The sequence below is a fragment of the Monodon monoceros genome, unplaced genomic scaffold (genome assembly GCF_005190385.1).
Source record: "Monodon monoceros isolate NGI ecotype Baffin Bay Population unplaced genomic scaffold, NGI_Narwhal_1 Super_Scaffold_8, whole genome shotgun sequence".
Classification (NCBI taxonomy): domain Eukaryota; kingdom Metazoa; phylum Chordata; class Mammalia; order Artiodactyla; family Monodontidae; genus Monodon; species Monodon monoceros.
In genome coordinates, this window is record NW_021703785.1 from 20,537,950 (window position 1) to 20,553,344 (window position 15,395).

Below are 15,395 nucleotides of genomic sequence, written 5' to 3' on the forward strand. Positions count from 1 at the left end.
CAAATGTTCAAGGTTAAAATGAGGTAAGTTTGTTTGGAGAGAAAGAGTTTATATTTTGGTATCGAAACAGCTTAAAGACTTCTAAAATTGTGCTATTTGGGGTCCATAAGTGCAATTCTAAAGCCATTTCATTTAAGCCTCTTATTCTCTGTCTCTAAGTTTAACAAAATATGTAAAGAACATATTAATAATAATCTATTTTATTGTACTTCAAATATGAAGACGTAAATTTTTAAGAATATATAACATTTCCTAAATTATAATTGATATATAAAAAACCTTAGAAAAATATGTCAATATATATTCAACAAAATACTGTATCCTATAGTCATGGTGCCTTATGACTAAATGCAATGATATTTTAAAATATTAAAATTCTCCCACTGAAATATACATGCAGTGAGCCCTAGAGAAAAGCGTGTCCCTGTGTAGGAAGCTGCCCTGAGGAATGTATTATTCCTTCTGGATTACTTTTTCCCCGGAGGTAACATTCTCATTAAAAGGATGAACCGATTTTCTCACACCCAGAGGAAAGCACATAGTGCTCAGAAAAGCTTTCTAAATAGATAAACACCTCACCAGGCTAAAACACCAGAAGCATATCTGTGAAATGCCTGAAAATTTTACCAGTATCTCGATTAAGGCAGACTCTGAACAGTAATGTAAGACAGAACATCAATCCTTACTTTCCTTAATTATTTAAAAAAGTTAGCCAGTTATACCAGCAAAACAAAACTAATAAAATTCAAATTTGGGATAAGTTTTATGTCTTAGTGCTCAAGTCTCATTTCCATTTTTCTTTAAATATCTGAACATTTTTTAGAAAAGTGGACTAAAAGTGGAGCCATTTGGAAAGTATTTCCCGTGTTTATTATAAATATATTTAAAATTCACTAGTAGCATCCCCAGTGGTTCCCTAATATAGATTTGCATGCCAAGGTACTAAACAGTCGCCTAATATCCTAATTGATATTTTAGCCATCCCTGAAGTTTATGGCAAGGTAAATGGTGTTGTGATAGACAGCTTAGGATCTTTATAGTATTCACAAATTCACCTTAGTCTGTAGACATCTATAAATATGTATCAGTTAGTTCATTTGGGGAGTGCCTACTAATTGCGAGGTATCGTTCTATGATCTGGCGACAGATACAGCCATTATCTCAAATATCTCTTTTTCCTACTCTACCTTTATTTAGATGAATTTTGGTAAGTTAGAGAGAAAAATAATGGATTAATTCTGGATTAATAAATTCTCTGTTCCACTGAATAGAAACATAATATTTATATAGAACAATATAAATACTGCAAGATGATATTAGTAAGATCTTTTTATTAGGTATGAATGTCAGCTTGCTACACTTCCAATATCTTTCAGGACGTTATTTTAATGTACTTGAGTTTCTGTTCTCTTCTTTATAGAGAAGGTAATGATTTATTATTATGTGTATTGTTGATTTGTCATTGCTACCATTTTAATTCTAACCATTAGAGCTCTCTGTTTATACCAATCTATAAAGATTCCTTTAAGCATCTGAGGAGGAACTTAGATTGTCACTGAAACTAGTAAATAGCAATTGTAATGATATTTGAAAATATTGAGAATGGAAGTAATTTCATTATTGGATTAACAACTAAATTTATACCAGAGCAGAAAAAAGAAATCAGTACTATCTATACTATTAATCATTTTGTAGGAGAGCAGTTGCTAAATTTAGAATATAAAAATGATGAATGATATATCACATATTTATTCTACCTTTTACAGTTAACTCTGCAAAAAAAAAATAAATGAAGGAGCCTTAAATATTATATATGGTACAGATTATTGATACATCGTTGTATGATATTATGGAATCTTATCTAATAAAAAATAAGTATACCCAAGAATGTTTGAATTAAAACCAAACTAATGGAAATTACCTCACACATAATTTCAAAATGTGTTAAATGCACACAAAATAAGCAAATATAATAAAATTGCAATTTAGAAACAGCATTCAATTTTTTGAGAAATAAATACTGATCATATATTTTTTGAAATATACTGAAAGTTCAATATTATTTCAAAGAGTAAGAATATGTAATAAAGTCAATAAGACTACACTAAGTTTTTTCCTTTTCAAAGAAGATGTACTTTTAAATTTACTGTAAAGTATCTACAAGTGACTATGCAATTTTGTAAACAAAGAAACTTAATGGAGAAACTGAAAAATACATTTCAAACTAATATATACACATACATATATATAAAGAGAGAGAGAAAAAAGTTTTCATCTGAAAGATATCATAACTTTCATAGATATATAGTATAAACAGCAATGATAATTACATGTTGTTAAATTCAGAAAGAACCACAGTTTACATACACCCAGCAGAGAAAATGGAGATCTAAATTTTTTGAGTTCTTCATAAACCAAGTGCATTGTATTAATTTTTACAAATCGAAAATAGGCAGATACACAAAGAAAGTTGCCAAAGGACACACCATCTGCAATGGGAAAAGGAACATAATTTGGAATTTTAGAATCATCTTCTGCCTTGTTGCCAGTGGCTACCATTTGGTATAAAACAACAGCAAATAATATGCAACTATTATTTTGTTATTTCAGGCACAGCTAATTAGCTTTCAATAAAGGAAAACGTTAAGATTACATGACTGATAAACCAAATCAACAGTAAAAATAAAAATCCAACTGACAGTATATTTGTGTAGCAAAGCTAATTCACATTTTGTTAGAAAAATAATTTAAAGAGAAGAAATCCAAAATTTCTTTACAAAATATGTCAGAGTTTAGTCTCAAAAAATGAACATAAATCTTCAAAGAAAACAGATTTGGAGAGTTTGGGAATCTCATCACATTTGCTCTTACTTCCTGTAGTTATACACCAATTTACAAACAACTTATCACTAGCACAGTCAGAAATACTGAAAATATCTTTCCTCTACTCATTATTTTGTTCTAACATACTGAAAAATAGCCTTGGCAATTCTGTCTTCCCCTTTACAATTTTTTTTTTGGTCCTAAATCTATTGGATCAGATTTTCTAAGCTTTATTTTCCATCCTGGAAGTGATTCTCATAATATTTGATGCTGACATATTTTTACTGAATTGACCTTTTGCAGTGTTTTCAAGTACATGAGCAGTTAGAAATTTGGGGAAAAGCTTTTGTTGTGAACTGCAATTATAATATTCCCTCTGGAAGAACATACTTTTTAGTTACTACTGCTGCTTCCCTTAGAACGTCTAGCGGCCTGCGAGGGTCAGGACAGTTTACAAAAGTAGCTCTTGGAGACTCCAAGTCAGTGTAAATCTTTAACACTTACATTTACATTTTTAATAGAGCATTCACATATAGTAAAGCAGTCCCTTCTGGTTGTAAAGTTATTCATTCTTAGTTTTTCCTTTATTTAATCTTGATTTCTTTATAATATAAACCTACATAGAATCTGCTACTTCATAAGTTATATATAAAGAATTAATAACTCTGAGCTCCTAGAGAACAATGCCTGAGAATTCATGATTGTGATACATAAATTTTAATATTGGAGGAAAAAATTTTATTTAAACATGGTTGAAAGTTCAAATTTTCTCGTGGTCCAGCATTTAATATGGAATTATATGAAGCTGCTAGGTTAAGGTAATATGGAGGGTGCTTATCTAGCCTAAAGGCATTCAAATTCAAATTTATTTCTTTTAAATGGAAATAAAATTGTTCTGATCAAATGAAACAGATTTTCCAGGCTTTTGCCTGTGGGTCACCACTTGGTGAGTATTGCTTTAGTGTTTATAAGCACACAATAGTGGCATTTTGTAAACTATATGCACTACCCGGTTAATTAAAGTGTGGAAGTTAAGTATGTTAACTTTCAAAGATGTTTTCACCTTTATATTTAGCTGCTGTGTATTTAAGATGATTATTAATGAGGGACAGGTCCATAGTGACAGTTTAATATCCACATCCTCACACTCACATTGTCGTGCTTACACAGCACTTGAATTGCTATATTTGGAATGATTTGGGATAATCTTTAATTTGACTTCAAAATTCATGTTAAGTTAACAAATGGGAGAAATATACCAACTTCTTTTCAATTTTTGGGGGGGAAGGAGGAAACGATTTGAGTTGCAAGAATTAAACATAATAATAGAGACCATTTTCAATATGCTTAAAAATGGGCACAGAGCTTTTAAATGAAGGTGTAGGCCAAAGCCATAATAGGACAATAAGATGACATCCTATGCAAAAGAAAAGAAATCCTCAATCAGATAAACTTTCTTAAATGAAGACAGAGTTCATTGTTGAAAGTAAAAAGATTTTGTAAGCCATATGAAACAAGCGATTTTATAAAATGTATAATTTTACACAAACGCCCAATGTAATGATTTTTTCTATATATACAACTTCGTTAGCTTCGGAGAAGATATTTTACATTTAGAATCCAAATACTTAATATTTATCACTTATATTTTTTTCCTGTTAAAATTTCTAATGAAATACTTAATTTTCACCTGAGACTTGGGCTTTTTAATCGTAACTGGGTAACAAAACATCATTGTTCTGATTGAATGAGTTTAAATGGCAGTATGGTGAATGATTTTAAATATTCTCTGAGTAATATGAGTAATTTCTGGATCTGAATGTTCACATTTGGAACCACTTATGTAAATATACTATTCACTAGCTTTAAAAATTTGGAGATAATTATAAAATTGAGGGATACTGTTTGTGTGAGACCAAATTTAATTTATACTTTAACAAGTGCTAGTTCATAACTGTATATTTTAATATTTGCTACCTAAATATCAATCAAAAAGAAAAACATAAAGGAAAAATATTATGTGTATTTGTATACCTTCAGGGGACTTTAGCGAGGGCAGAGTTCAGTAATTTAAAGAAAAACATGCACTATGAACTTTACATTGGGTTGACCAAAAAGTTCGTTCAGGTTTTTCCGTTAAGATGTTACGGAAAAACCTGAACTGAATTTTTTGCCAACCCAATACTTGGGAGTGGAGATTTAAAGTCAATATTAAAACTCAGGATTTAGATAAATTTGATAGCTATAACTTTTCCATTATTAGGATTTTCAGACGTGAAATACTCTTATTGAATTTGGACTTAAATAGAGCAAAAATATTATATTGTAATGTTAAAAAGCATGATTTTATATGGATAATTTATACAGATATACCATTACAGGTAAATATATTTATTAGTCAGGTATTCCTTTTCACATATCAATTTTTTTTTTTTTTTTTTTTGCGGTACACGGGCTTCTCACTCTTGTGGCCTCTCCCGTTGCGGAGCACAGGCTCCGGACGCGCAGGCTCAGCGGCCATGGCTCTCGGCCCCGCTCCGTGGGATGTGGGATCCTCCCGGACAGGGTCAAGAACCCGTGTCCCCTGCATCGGCAGGCAGACTCTCAACCACTGCGCCACCAGGGAAGCCCATACACATATCAATTTTTACACTGACTATTTAAAATTTTAGTCTACAAGAGCCTGATGAACCTCTCTTGGATAAAACACACTGGTAAGGTCTCTATAGCAGAGTATCTGACAAAAATTTTACTAATCAATTAACATGGGTTACTGCCACCCTTCGTGTTTTATTTAAATAGACATGTATTCAATTACAAATTGAAAATACAGTTATTTTAGTTTCAGTACTCAATATTAAGCTGTGTTTTTAATGAATTATACAATAAGATTCTTAAAAAATGTGTTAGCTGGAAACACTAGAAATTATTACTGGTGGTAGAAATCAATTTGTAAGAAATTCTAAAATATGTATATTCCAGAACACTAAAAAGTAACCAAAATTTGCTACTAGCATATATATGCTTCAGTACTGGAGTATGACAAATTTGAATTGAGTTTACATTGTGATACATTGGAAATATGTCTTAAAATGTAATGATCTTCATATAAGTTTGTTGAAAGTCGACCAAGATGCTGATAAGCCTTCAATTTGAAAAAGCCACAATTCTATTTCTGCATATCTTAACTTAAAAAAAATTCACCCTTAAAAGCATTGTTTCATATTTTCCACTTTTAGAAACACATGTAATTTTGAAGCATGAACCTGTTTATTTTATAGTAGAAATATACAATATTCCTTCATGTTCACTGATAAAGTACCTAATTTAAAAAAAACTCATTGGAAGACTTCCACTCAGCATATCTCTATGAATATTACTGTTTTTCTGTAAATGACTTTCTTAATATCTAATAAAAATGTATCTGACATACTTAGCATTATGCCATATATCGTTATATTTTTTGACAGTAAATGGAAAGTGAGAAAGTCAAATTATTTCAAATTTGCATTACATCAGTTCTCAATGAAATATTTATGTTTTGATCTTCAAAAGTTCTTTTTATAAGAAATAACCTAAATCACTCAAATTTAAGGTTAAATGTTGTTCTTTTAAAAAATGAGTATAAAAGCTATTCATTTTGTAATACTGGCACCACTACCATGAGAAATGTTTGACCTGTGTCTTGTAAGCCAAATGATTTCCCATAAATAGAGGAAGAAAAGAGTATATTATTGTCAGACTCAAAGATTATACTGCACCAGATTCTTTTCTTTCCCCCCAATCTAACATGACTAAAGAGTAGAACACAAAAGTATAATTTAAAATAATTAAAAAATTGAAATGAAAATTGGGTATGCCATGCTTTAATAATATATTTTTGTATGCCACATACGTGCTACATATATTACCAATGGAAATATATATGGATAGTTATAGATAGGCATTAAATTGAATTAAAATCAAATTAATGATAAAATGCACAGTTGTCAAATGCAATATTAATTGATATATAAGTTTCTTAGGATTTAGGTCTTAGATAATTATTTTTAGGCACATGACTAATGTCCGTCCAACTACTTTAATTTTATTGTCATATATTTGTATTTGCAAAGTAGAGAACTTCAGTGGGTATGAGGAACATCATGCATAAACTAGTTAATTTAATAGCAGTTTAATTATCAGTTTCATATTTTATTTCCTTTGAAAAACAATTCATTAAATGCTCCTGCCTTCCAGAGTTTAAATCGGTTCTTTTGTTGTTTTCAGTTCTTCTTTCTCAGTGTAAAATTTGTTCTTAAAATGAGTTAAAAAGAAATATTTTGCCACCTTTGCAAATATCTTAATTTGGGGCCATCTAAAAGTGCAAGAAAAGCGTATTTCCAAATGAATTGGAAGCATATTTGTGGTCTGCTTTATTTTCATTAATTTGGAGTTGTGTGACGTTGGGAACGACCTATTGAGCTCTTGAAACGAAGTAGCCAGTTTTTGGCATTTCAAACAAGGACTGAACTATTCTCACTCTTTCCCTTGCCCTACTGAAAAATAAAGAAGAGAAAGGATAAGAAGAGAGAAGGAGGGAAGGAAGGGTGAGATGTAAGGAAAAAAAGAAGAGAGTCAGGAAATAAGAGTAAGGAGAGAAAAGTATACATATTTAATTTGAATAATTTGCTAACTTAGTAACAAGAATAGAATTAATGATATAGGGCAAGAAACTGGTAACTTAGATTAAGTTCTTAAGTTCTAAACTTTCCCACATTTTGTGTGGCTTTTTCATTACACACTAGTTTGATTTTCCTATTGAGGCTGAGGGAACAGTGGTAAGGGACAGAGCTGGATACCCAGAACATTTACCAAAAATTTCCACTTCACATAAGTAGGGGTCATACTGTTGCCCAAACAAAAGATGTGTTCTGAGTCTGATATTAATGCTAAAATTGATTAATTCATAACTCCAATCATTAGTTTAGCTGTAAATTATTTTGAATATCAGCATACAAATTATCTACATTTACATGGAATATATTTACTTTCTCTGAGATAACTAAATATTTACACTATAATCATATATATAGATAAAAATAAAATTTTGTAATCTCTACCTGGAGATATATTTGTATGAGATTATGCAACATATCAAATAGAACAAGCACAAAGAGTAAGCTTAGTTTGCATCCAAATTTTAATTGATGCCTGAAACATTACATATTGTTGTTCTCCAAAATTCTGTGGAGAGAATTTGCAGGGTTCCTTAATCCAGTCATATACCACTGATATACCCAATTTAATTATTTACTCAGTATACCTGAAAAACCAAAATTCAAATATTCAAAACCACACAAATTATGTTCTGTTGTATATGCTAATGTACTGGCAGGAAACCATGTATAAGGAGAAAAATAATTCATTATTCTATACAGTTTCATGATTCTACATGTTAAAATTTCTTCAAGTTTATTAGGGCAAGGATAAGTTTACTTTTATCCTCTTAATACAGATGGGAAGAGTATAATTTAAAAATTAGAAGTAACTTCTTTCCATAAATCATATAATTGTTATTTTTTGAGACTAAAAAAATACTGGATACCTTACTAAGAGTAGAGGTAGAAATGAACCACCTACAGTGAGTGTATATGTAACAAGATTATGTGAAATAGTGCTGGTTTGAAAATAATAATATTATTTTGTAAATCTTTGAAAAATACATCAACAAACTTTCTCTGGAAACTACTTATATTGTCCAGAACTACATTTTTGACTTCATGTAATTCTTACCTCTTACTTTTAATGCATCAATTAAGAACTAAAAACTTAGTTACATGGAGGATTCCACTTTGTATTAATATTTTATAAATCATACAACACTGCCATATCTATATATAATAATATTGTGAAAGCGATTTTGACATTTTTTGAAGAAAAATAACTCCCACTGTGAAGAAAAAATTAACCACAACCCCAACTGTGATGTCAAATGCTAGTATTTATATTTATCTTACAATGCTGGATCTAATATGGAGGAGGTAGATGGAGAGCAGGAGATACATTTTTTTATGATAATATCATGGCATTAAGTTTATTCCTTTCCCCTTTGAAAAAAAAATTTGCAAGGGAAAACGTTACACAGAATGGGGATAGTTTACTTCACTTGGCCAATGTAGCATTACTAATTATTTTTTAACCCCTTAGGGAAATGCTACCACCTGTTCAATCTGAATTCAAGTAGTTACTGTCAGTTTACTCACGGATGAATGCTGCCTCTTTGTGGCAGAATGCCACGGAAAATATTCCTTAAACATAAAGTTCATGAACAGCCCTTGATGTTGTACACATTTCAGGTGAGATTATGGGGAGATCCACCAACACGAATAAAGCACATGGCTCTTTAAGTTTCGATGAATTCAAAAGTTTCCTACCTGTAAATATTATCTAATTCACTGGCCAACCTTCCTCAGAGATGAACAGCTTATACTCACCAAACATTTTGAACATTTAGGATATAGATCAACTTGAGATAAAGTACCCATCGTAATTGTTGAAGGTAGTTTGACACAAGTTAAACTATGAAAAATTGTAGACCGAATAAATAATACTGGCACGACAAAATACAAAATCAATGTGCAATACATTACTTACCATGCTTCACATGTTAGATGAATACTTCAGTAAGGAAAAGAAGTATACAGTTGAAATTTCGTTAATAAACACATTAAATGACACATTTAGATAAACATATTTCCCTGAACCAACAAAGGTGTAATTATATATATTTGATAATTTGGGGAACATTTTTTTTTCTTTCAGGAATAGAAGTTAGCTACTATGTCTTAAATTATTAATCATGGTGATTCAGTCAATCACACGTAGCTGTTTCTTTTGCACCTTAAGTAATCATTACTTCAGTCCCTCATATGTGACATAGTTATCAAGTGTTTATTCAGAAACTATTTTAAAAATTACATGTGCTGGGATACATGAGACTGTAACAACAGTAGCCCCATCTTACAGATATCCTGTTTGTGGCTATCATCATTGCTTGCTGCCCAGAGGGATAAAGACATTGTATAGAGATTTGTACAGTCCGTCATTTGGTCTTCTGAGGTGCCAGTACACGTGGATCTGTACAAATGCAACTGGGTTTGGTTAAACAATCAAAAATCGGCTACAATAGTAGTCAGATCAATACATCATTTTGGTTGACTAATAAAAATACTTTTAAATCTTCTCTAACAAAACCAGAAACTTGCACATGATTCTCACTGGAATGGCCCAATTAATTGCCCTAAATCTTTTTCTTTTATACATTGGGATACAATGTTTGTTTGTTTGTTTGTTTTAAATTACAGATCCAATTGGGTGGGTTGCATTGACTTTTAAGATTCTGCCATTAAGTTCTCCATATTTTAATGATTTAAAATGCCTTCCTGATATCACTTCAGTTTTGGAAATGCAGCTCCTGATATAGTGTGACACCTCTGTGAAAATCATAGGCTAAATAGTGAAGGAAAGAGAAATGCTAAATGTGCATATAAAAATAGGTGCTACAATAAAATATTTGTATATTTCATCAATAAGTTATTTTGACTAATCAATTATGGATCATATAACTCTGTAATTTTAATGATTTGTCCACATCTATGGTGATCTTTTCAAGATCACAATACGTTTGTTCTTTTAATTCAAATGTCCAGAATGTATACAAACACATCCTTTAAAAAGAAAGGAAAGAAATGAGAGAGGAGGAAAAGGCAGGGAGGCAGAGAAAGAGAGGAAGCAGAAAGGGGGGTGGGGAGAGAGAAAGAGAGAGAGAGAGAGAGAACAAACCTTCTATTAAAGTTGGGGTGTGCTAATCTCTCCACAAAAGCCATTTAGACCCACCCATGGCTCAAAGGGGGAGAAGGGGAGGGAGAAGGGAGCAAAAGAGGAAGAATAGAATCTATGCGCCACCATCTCCCACCATTCTTAACACTTCCAACCACTACAAAAATTACTGAGACCTTTAACAAGTCACTCGCGAAGCAAATTGCCCTCAGTAAAGCCCTACTCTTCGTCTCCTCCACACGCAAGAAGAGAAAGTGATGTGCCCAGTTTACACAAATGTTTCCCCACGTGTAATATTAAAAGGAAATTGCACACCCTTTCAGTATCTTCCGCCGAAGCTGAGAATCTCGTGCCAAGGCACTTCACCCTAAACGTTGAAACAACACAATTAATCAAATGTGTTTGCGGTGTGTGTCTGCTTGCTTGTCGGTTTTAAACGCAAAAGCTCCAAGGGAGTTTCTCTGCCTTTAGAACTGGCTAAATGTGGTCTGTTTTTCCAGCACTTCGAGGTAGTCCGGCTCAACGTTTAGTTTTGCTTTTAACTCCAGATATTCGTTCCTGTTGGGTTCTACAAAGACAGCACTGGGGGGACTGTAGAGCACCGGTTCCCGCAGTCTGCTGTCCCCTGCCCCCGGGTGCAAATACTGATGGGGGCGTCTCAGGTCATAATTGGGGGAGAAAGTGTAAGCAGCGGGGCTGCACGGGAATTTGGGATATTCCGGGAGGCTACTACCGGCGGGGGCGGTGGAGCAGTGTTTGTCTGGTTCTAAAATGCCCCTGTAAAAGCGGTCGGCGTCCTGCACCGGCGGCAGTAGGTCCTCCCGGGGCTCGATGGTGCTGACGCTGTAGGCGGGGCTCCGCAAGTGGTGGCTTTCCCGCCTCTCCTCCTCCCCCGGCTGCAGCTGCAGCTGCGGCGGGGGCTGTTGCTGCTGCTGCTGCGGCGGCGGCGGCGGCGGCGGCGGCGGCTGCAGGTGATGGTTGCTGCTATAGGTGACCTTGAGCTCGTGCAGGTCTTTGTAATCCTCCACGGAGTTGCCCTCTCGGGAGCGGTAGATGGGGTTTTTGCACATGTGGCCCAGCGGATGGGGGATGTACTCGTACACGTGGCCCGCGGGCGTCTTCACCTTGGGCAGCGCCGGCCCGCGGTGGTGCACGTGCGCGTGCGGGTGGCCTCCAGCGCCGCCGCCGCCGCCGCCGCCGCCGTACACGCTGTACTGCATGTTGAAGGAGCTCACGTCGGAATTGTTGGTGCTGGTGTGGTCGCTCTGCTTCTTCTTCCTGCGCTTCATGACTAGCACGAAGAGCCCGGCTGCCACGAAGACCGACATGATGAAAACCAACAGCAGGCTGAGGATTAACACGGACAAGGGCACCGAGGACTTGCCTCCGCCCGCGCCCAAGCCCGCGGGGGCCCCGGTGCTGTTCAACCGCACGGCGGGGGTCACCGCGCTGGTCCTCGCGGGGACCTGGATGGAGGAGGGCGTGGGCGTGGAAACCTCCACGTCAGAGTAGTCTGGGCAGAGCAGCTCCGACTTAATGAAGCGCATATCCATCTCAGCGAACTTCTTGGGCGCCTTGCAGATGACCTCGTCCACCAAGACGCCCACTCTGAGCTGCTCGACCCACAGTTTCATGCCCACCACGTCGCAGGTACAATCCCAAGGGTTGTCGTGCAGGTCGATTTGGATGAGCGACTTCAGCTGGTCCAGAACTCCACTCACCGGCAAGGAGGTGAAGTGGTTACTCCTCAGGTTCAGCCTGAGGAGGGTCAGGCCTGAGAAGACGCCTGAGGGCATGGTCTGCAGGAGGTTGTCATTCAGGAATAGCAGCTGGAGGTTGGGGACTGGATCGAAGGTCCCAGACTGAATCTCGCGTATGAGATTGTACTGGAGGAAGAGATACTGCAGGCTCTGCAGGCCATAGAACAACTCCGGGCTCAGCCTCTCTATCCTGTTGCCATTTAGGTAGAGGCGCCTCAGGTTGGTGAGATCCCCAAAGGCGCGGTCCTGGATCACGGAGATGCGGTTGTTGCCCAGATGCAGAAGGTCCAGCCCGGTGGCCTCCAGGAAGTCGCTCCTGCGCACCAGGGCAATGTAGTTCTCTGTCAGATACATCTTCTTGGGGTTGTAGGGCTTGGGCTGCAGCTCCGCGATGCTCTCTATCTTGCGTTCCTGGCAGTTGACGTTGAGGCCCAAATCGGAGATTTGCAGGTTGCAAGTGCACGCGGTGGGACACTCCAAAGGCACCGGAGATTTGGTCTGGTAGGCGATGCTGGGGCCATAGTTGCCATAGCCCAGGTCCTTGGAGGGCTGCCGAGAGGTGGGGCGCACCCTGGGCTTGTTGGGTTGGCGAGTCCCCTTGGGGGGCTTCAAGGGGGGTTTGTAAACAGCAGAGGAAGAAGTGGCCACAGAATTCACCGATGCCGGGGTGGTATGTAAATACCCCGTGGTGCTCAAAGGCGACTGCGGCCTCATCTCATAGTCTGAAATAAGTTTCCTTGGGCAAAGTTCCTGCTTGGACACCTCGTCCAAGTCCCGGCCGTGTAAGCGGAAGGGGGTCTCACAAACCACATCCCCCACCAGGGCCGAGTAGGAGATGCTGTCTAACCAATCCTTCAGAGAGATCAACTCACAGGAGCAATTCCAGGGGTTTTCCTCCAGTTGTAACTCCACAACTTTGTCCATATGCTGCAACAACCCCACGTAGGGCAGAAGTTTCAGCCGGTTCCCCCGCAGGTCCAAGTGCGTTAAGGGCACAAAACGGAAAAGGTTGTTGGGTAAACTGGACAAGAGATTGTCATTGAGGATAAGCACCTGCAACAAATGCAGTTTCCCAAAAGCATTGGGTTCAATGACACTGATGTAATTGTAATCGACCTGTAGGTACTCTAGGCCCTCCAAGCCAAGGAAGGTATCATCACGCAGAAGTTCCAGTTTATTATTGTTCAGATGCAATCTCCTTAAACCCCGCAGCCCGTGGAAAGCCCCAGTCTCAATATCCTGGATAACATTGCTACCCAGATGCAAAATTGAAGCCCCAGTGTAATTGACAAACTCATTGGGATAGAGACGGTTCAAAAGGTTTCCAGACAACAAGAGGTGGTAGATTGGGAAACGGGGAGGGCTAATTTCAGAGAGGCTGATGATCCCCCGGTTTTCACAGCTCACAGTTAAAATGCCATCCTTTTCCTCACAAGGACATGCATTGTCACAGATTTCCCCATAATAATCGATGGTTTCTGCACACGAAAGGACGAGAGATGTTAGAGCAAAAGCTAGAGTCTGCAGCATCCAGCTCTGCATTTTTCTGTGAAGGTCCTGTTCCAAAGTTAGTGGGGGGCAGCAAGTGTGCATTTTATCTCCTGCAAGGGAGAGAGGAAAAAAGGAAACAACAGAATATGACAAAAATTTAAGGGATCAATCAGAAAGTCTCTCTCTTTCCTAATACTACTTCTCTGAAATCCAGAAGGAGGGGATAAGAATGAACCTCCCCTCTCCCTCCACCGTCCGTGGTACCTCGAAATTCTCCAGACTTTATTAAAATCTGACATTCATTTTGATTTAAAGGTTGATTTCATTTCCTAATGACAATAGGAACATGCTGCTCTTTACAAGATAAGGGCAGGTTAGGCAAAGTCCCATTTTAGTATTCTTCCCGGCTCCCCCCCCCACTTTTAAACCAATCCATAAATATACATAAAATGGCTGTCAGTTCAGTTTCATGGCTCTAATTTAAGAGAAAGGAAGCACCATTTTACAAGGTTCCCCACCTCACCTATACCCAGTCCCTCTGCCTTTCCTTCTGAACCTCTTCGGGTGACAGTTCACAGTGAAGGTCTCCCATTTTCACAGAAAAGCCAGGAGCCACAATACTTTGGCTATTTTAAAACCATCGCTGGAAATGCCAGAGTGGGAACCTAAAGAATGCTTTCCAGAGGCAAAAGGGATGCAAGATAATGCATCAAAAGGACCCAGAAGAAGCTCTTAAGTCACCAGTTTTCTTCAGGAGCTTTGAGTATGGAGAAGAAGCACAGCGCGTTCGCTTTGATGGTGGACTTCACTACCACGCTATTAAGCACATCAGCGTCCTAATTGCATGCACGGTGCCACTTAGCAGCTCTCTTCCCTGAGAGCGCCCTGCGTCCACTTCTCATTGATCATGTCAGCGACGCTACTAAACCGCATCTTTAAGCCACTGAAATAGTTCTGCACGACGGATTACAAAGAACTCTGCGAAAGCATCCGCAATCCCGGAACACCTCTCAATACCTGGAGTTTAGGACGTTCCTACTGCTTACCGGGAACCAGCTAAAAGTAAACCAAGGACCAGCGCCAAAGTCTCTCTAACCTCGGGCTCCGCGTCTGTTTGCCACGATATGCAAAGCTAACCCTACCGAATTTGCAAGATTTGGAGTGAACTACCGCCTCGCCAGCATCCCCATCTTTGGAGTTGCTTATTACATTTATTGTCAGTGCTTTACTCCCCCTATCCCCCTTTTTTCCCCCCGAGAAAGGGGACTTGGGCTGATTAAGAGGCAAAACAGAAGGGTGTAAGGGAGGGAGAACAGCAAGTGACACAAGCCAGTGCTTTAATATCCGAATTTCATCTCCCCAAGGAATCAATCTGAGCCCCTCTCCCTTTTCGTTCTGGCTTTCTTTTTGTCCCCTTAAAGGCTTCCTTCGACTTCCTACTTCTAGTCGACAGCAGCACTCATAAAGGCAAGGACATAAATGGAGCGAGTGTGTGAGTGT

General features: G+C 37.6%; 1 protein-coding gene across 1 annotated transcript; it reads right to left on the minus strand.

The window, feature by feature from the left end:
• Positions 1–10,570: 10,570 nt before the first annotated feature.
• Positions 10,571–13,999, minus strand: SLITRK5 (SLIT and NTRK like family member 5). The gene has a single exon (XM_029210349.1). It carries the CDS (start codon positions 13,995–13,997, stop codon positions 11,112–11,114), a length of 2,886 nt encoding a protein of 961 aa, XP_029066182.1. The 5' UTR covers positions 13,998–13,999; the 3' UTR covers positions 10,571–11,111.
• Positions 14,000–15,395: the final 1,396 nt, after the last annotated feature.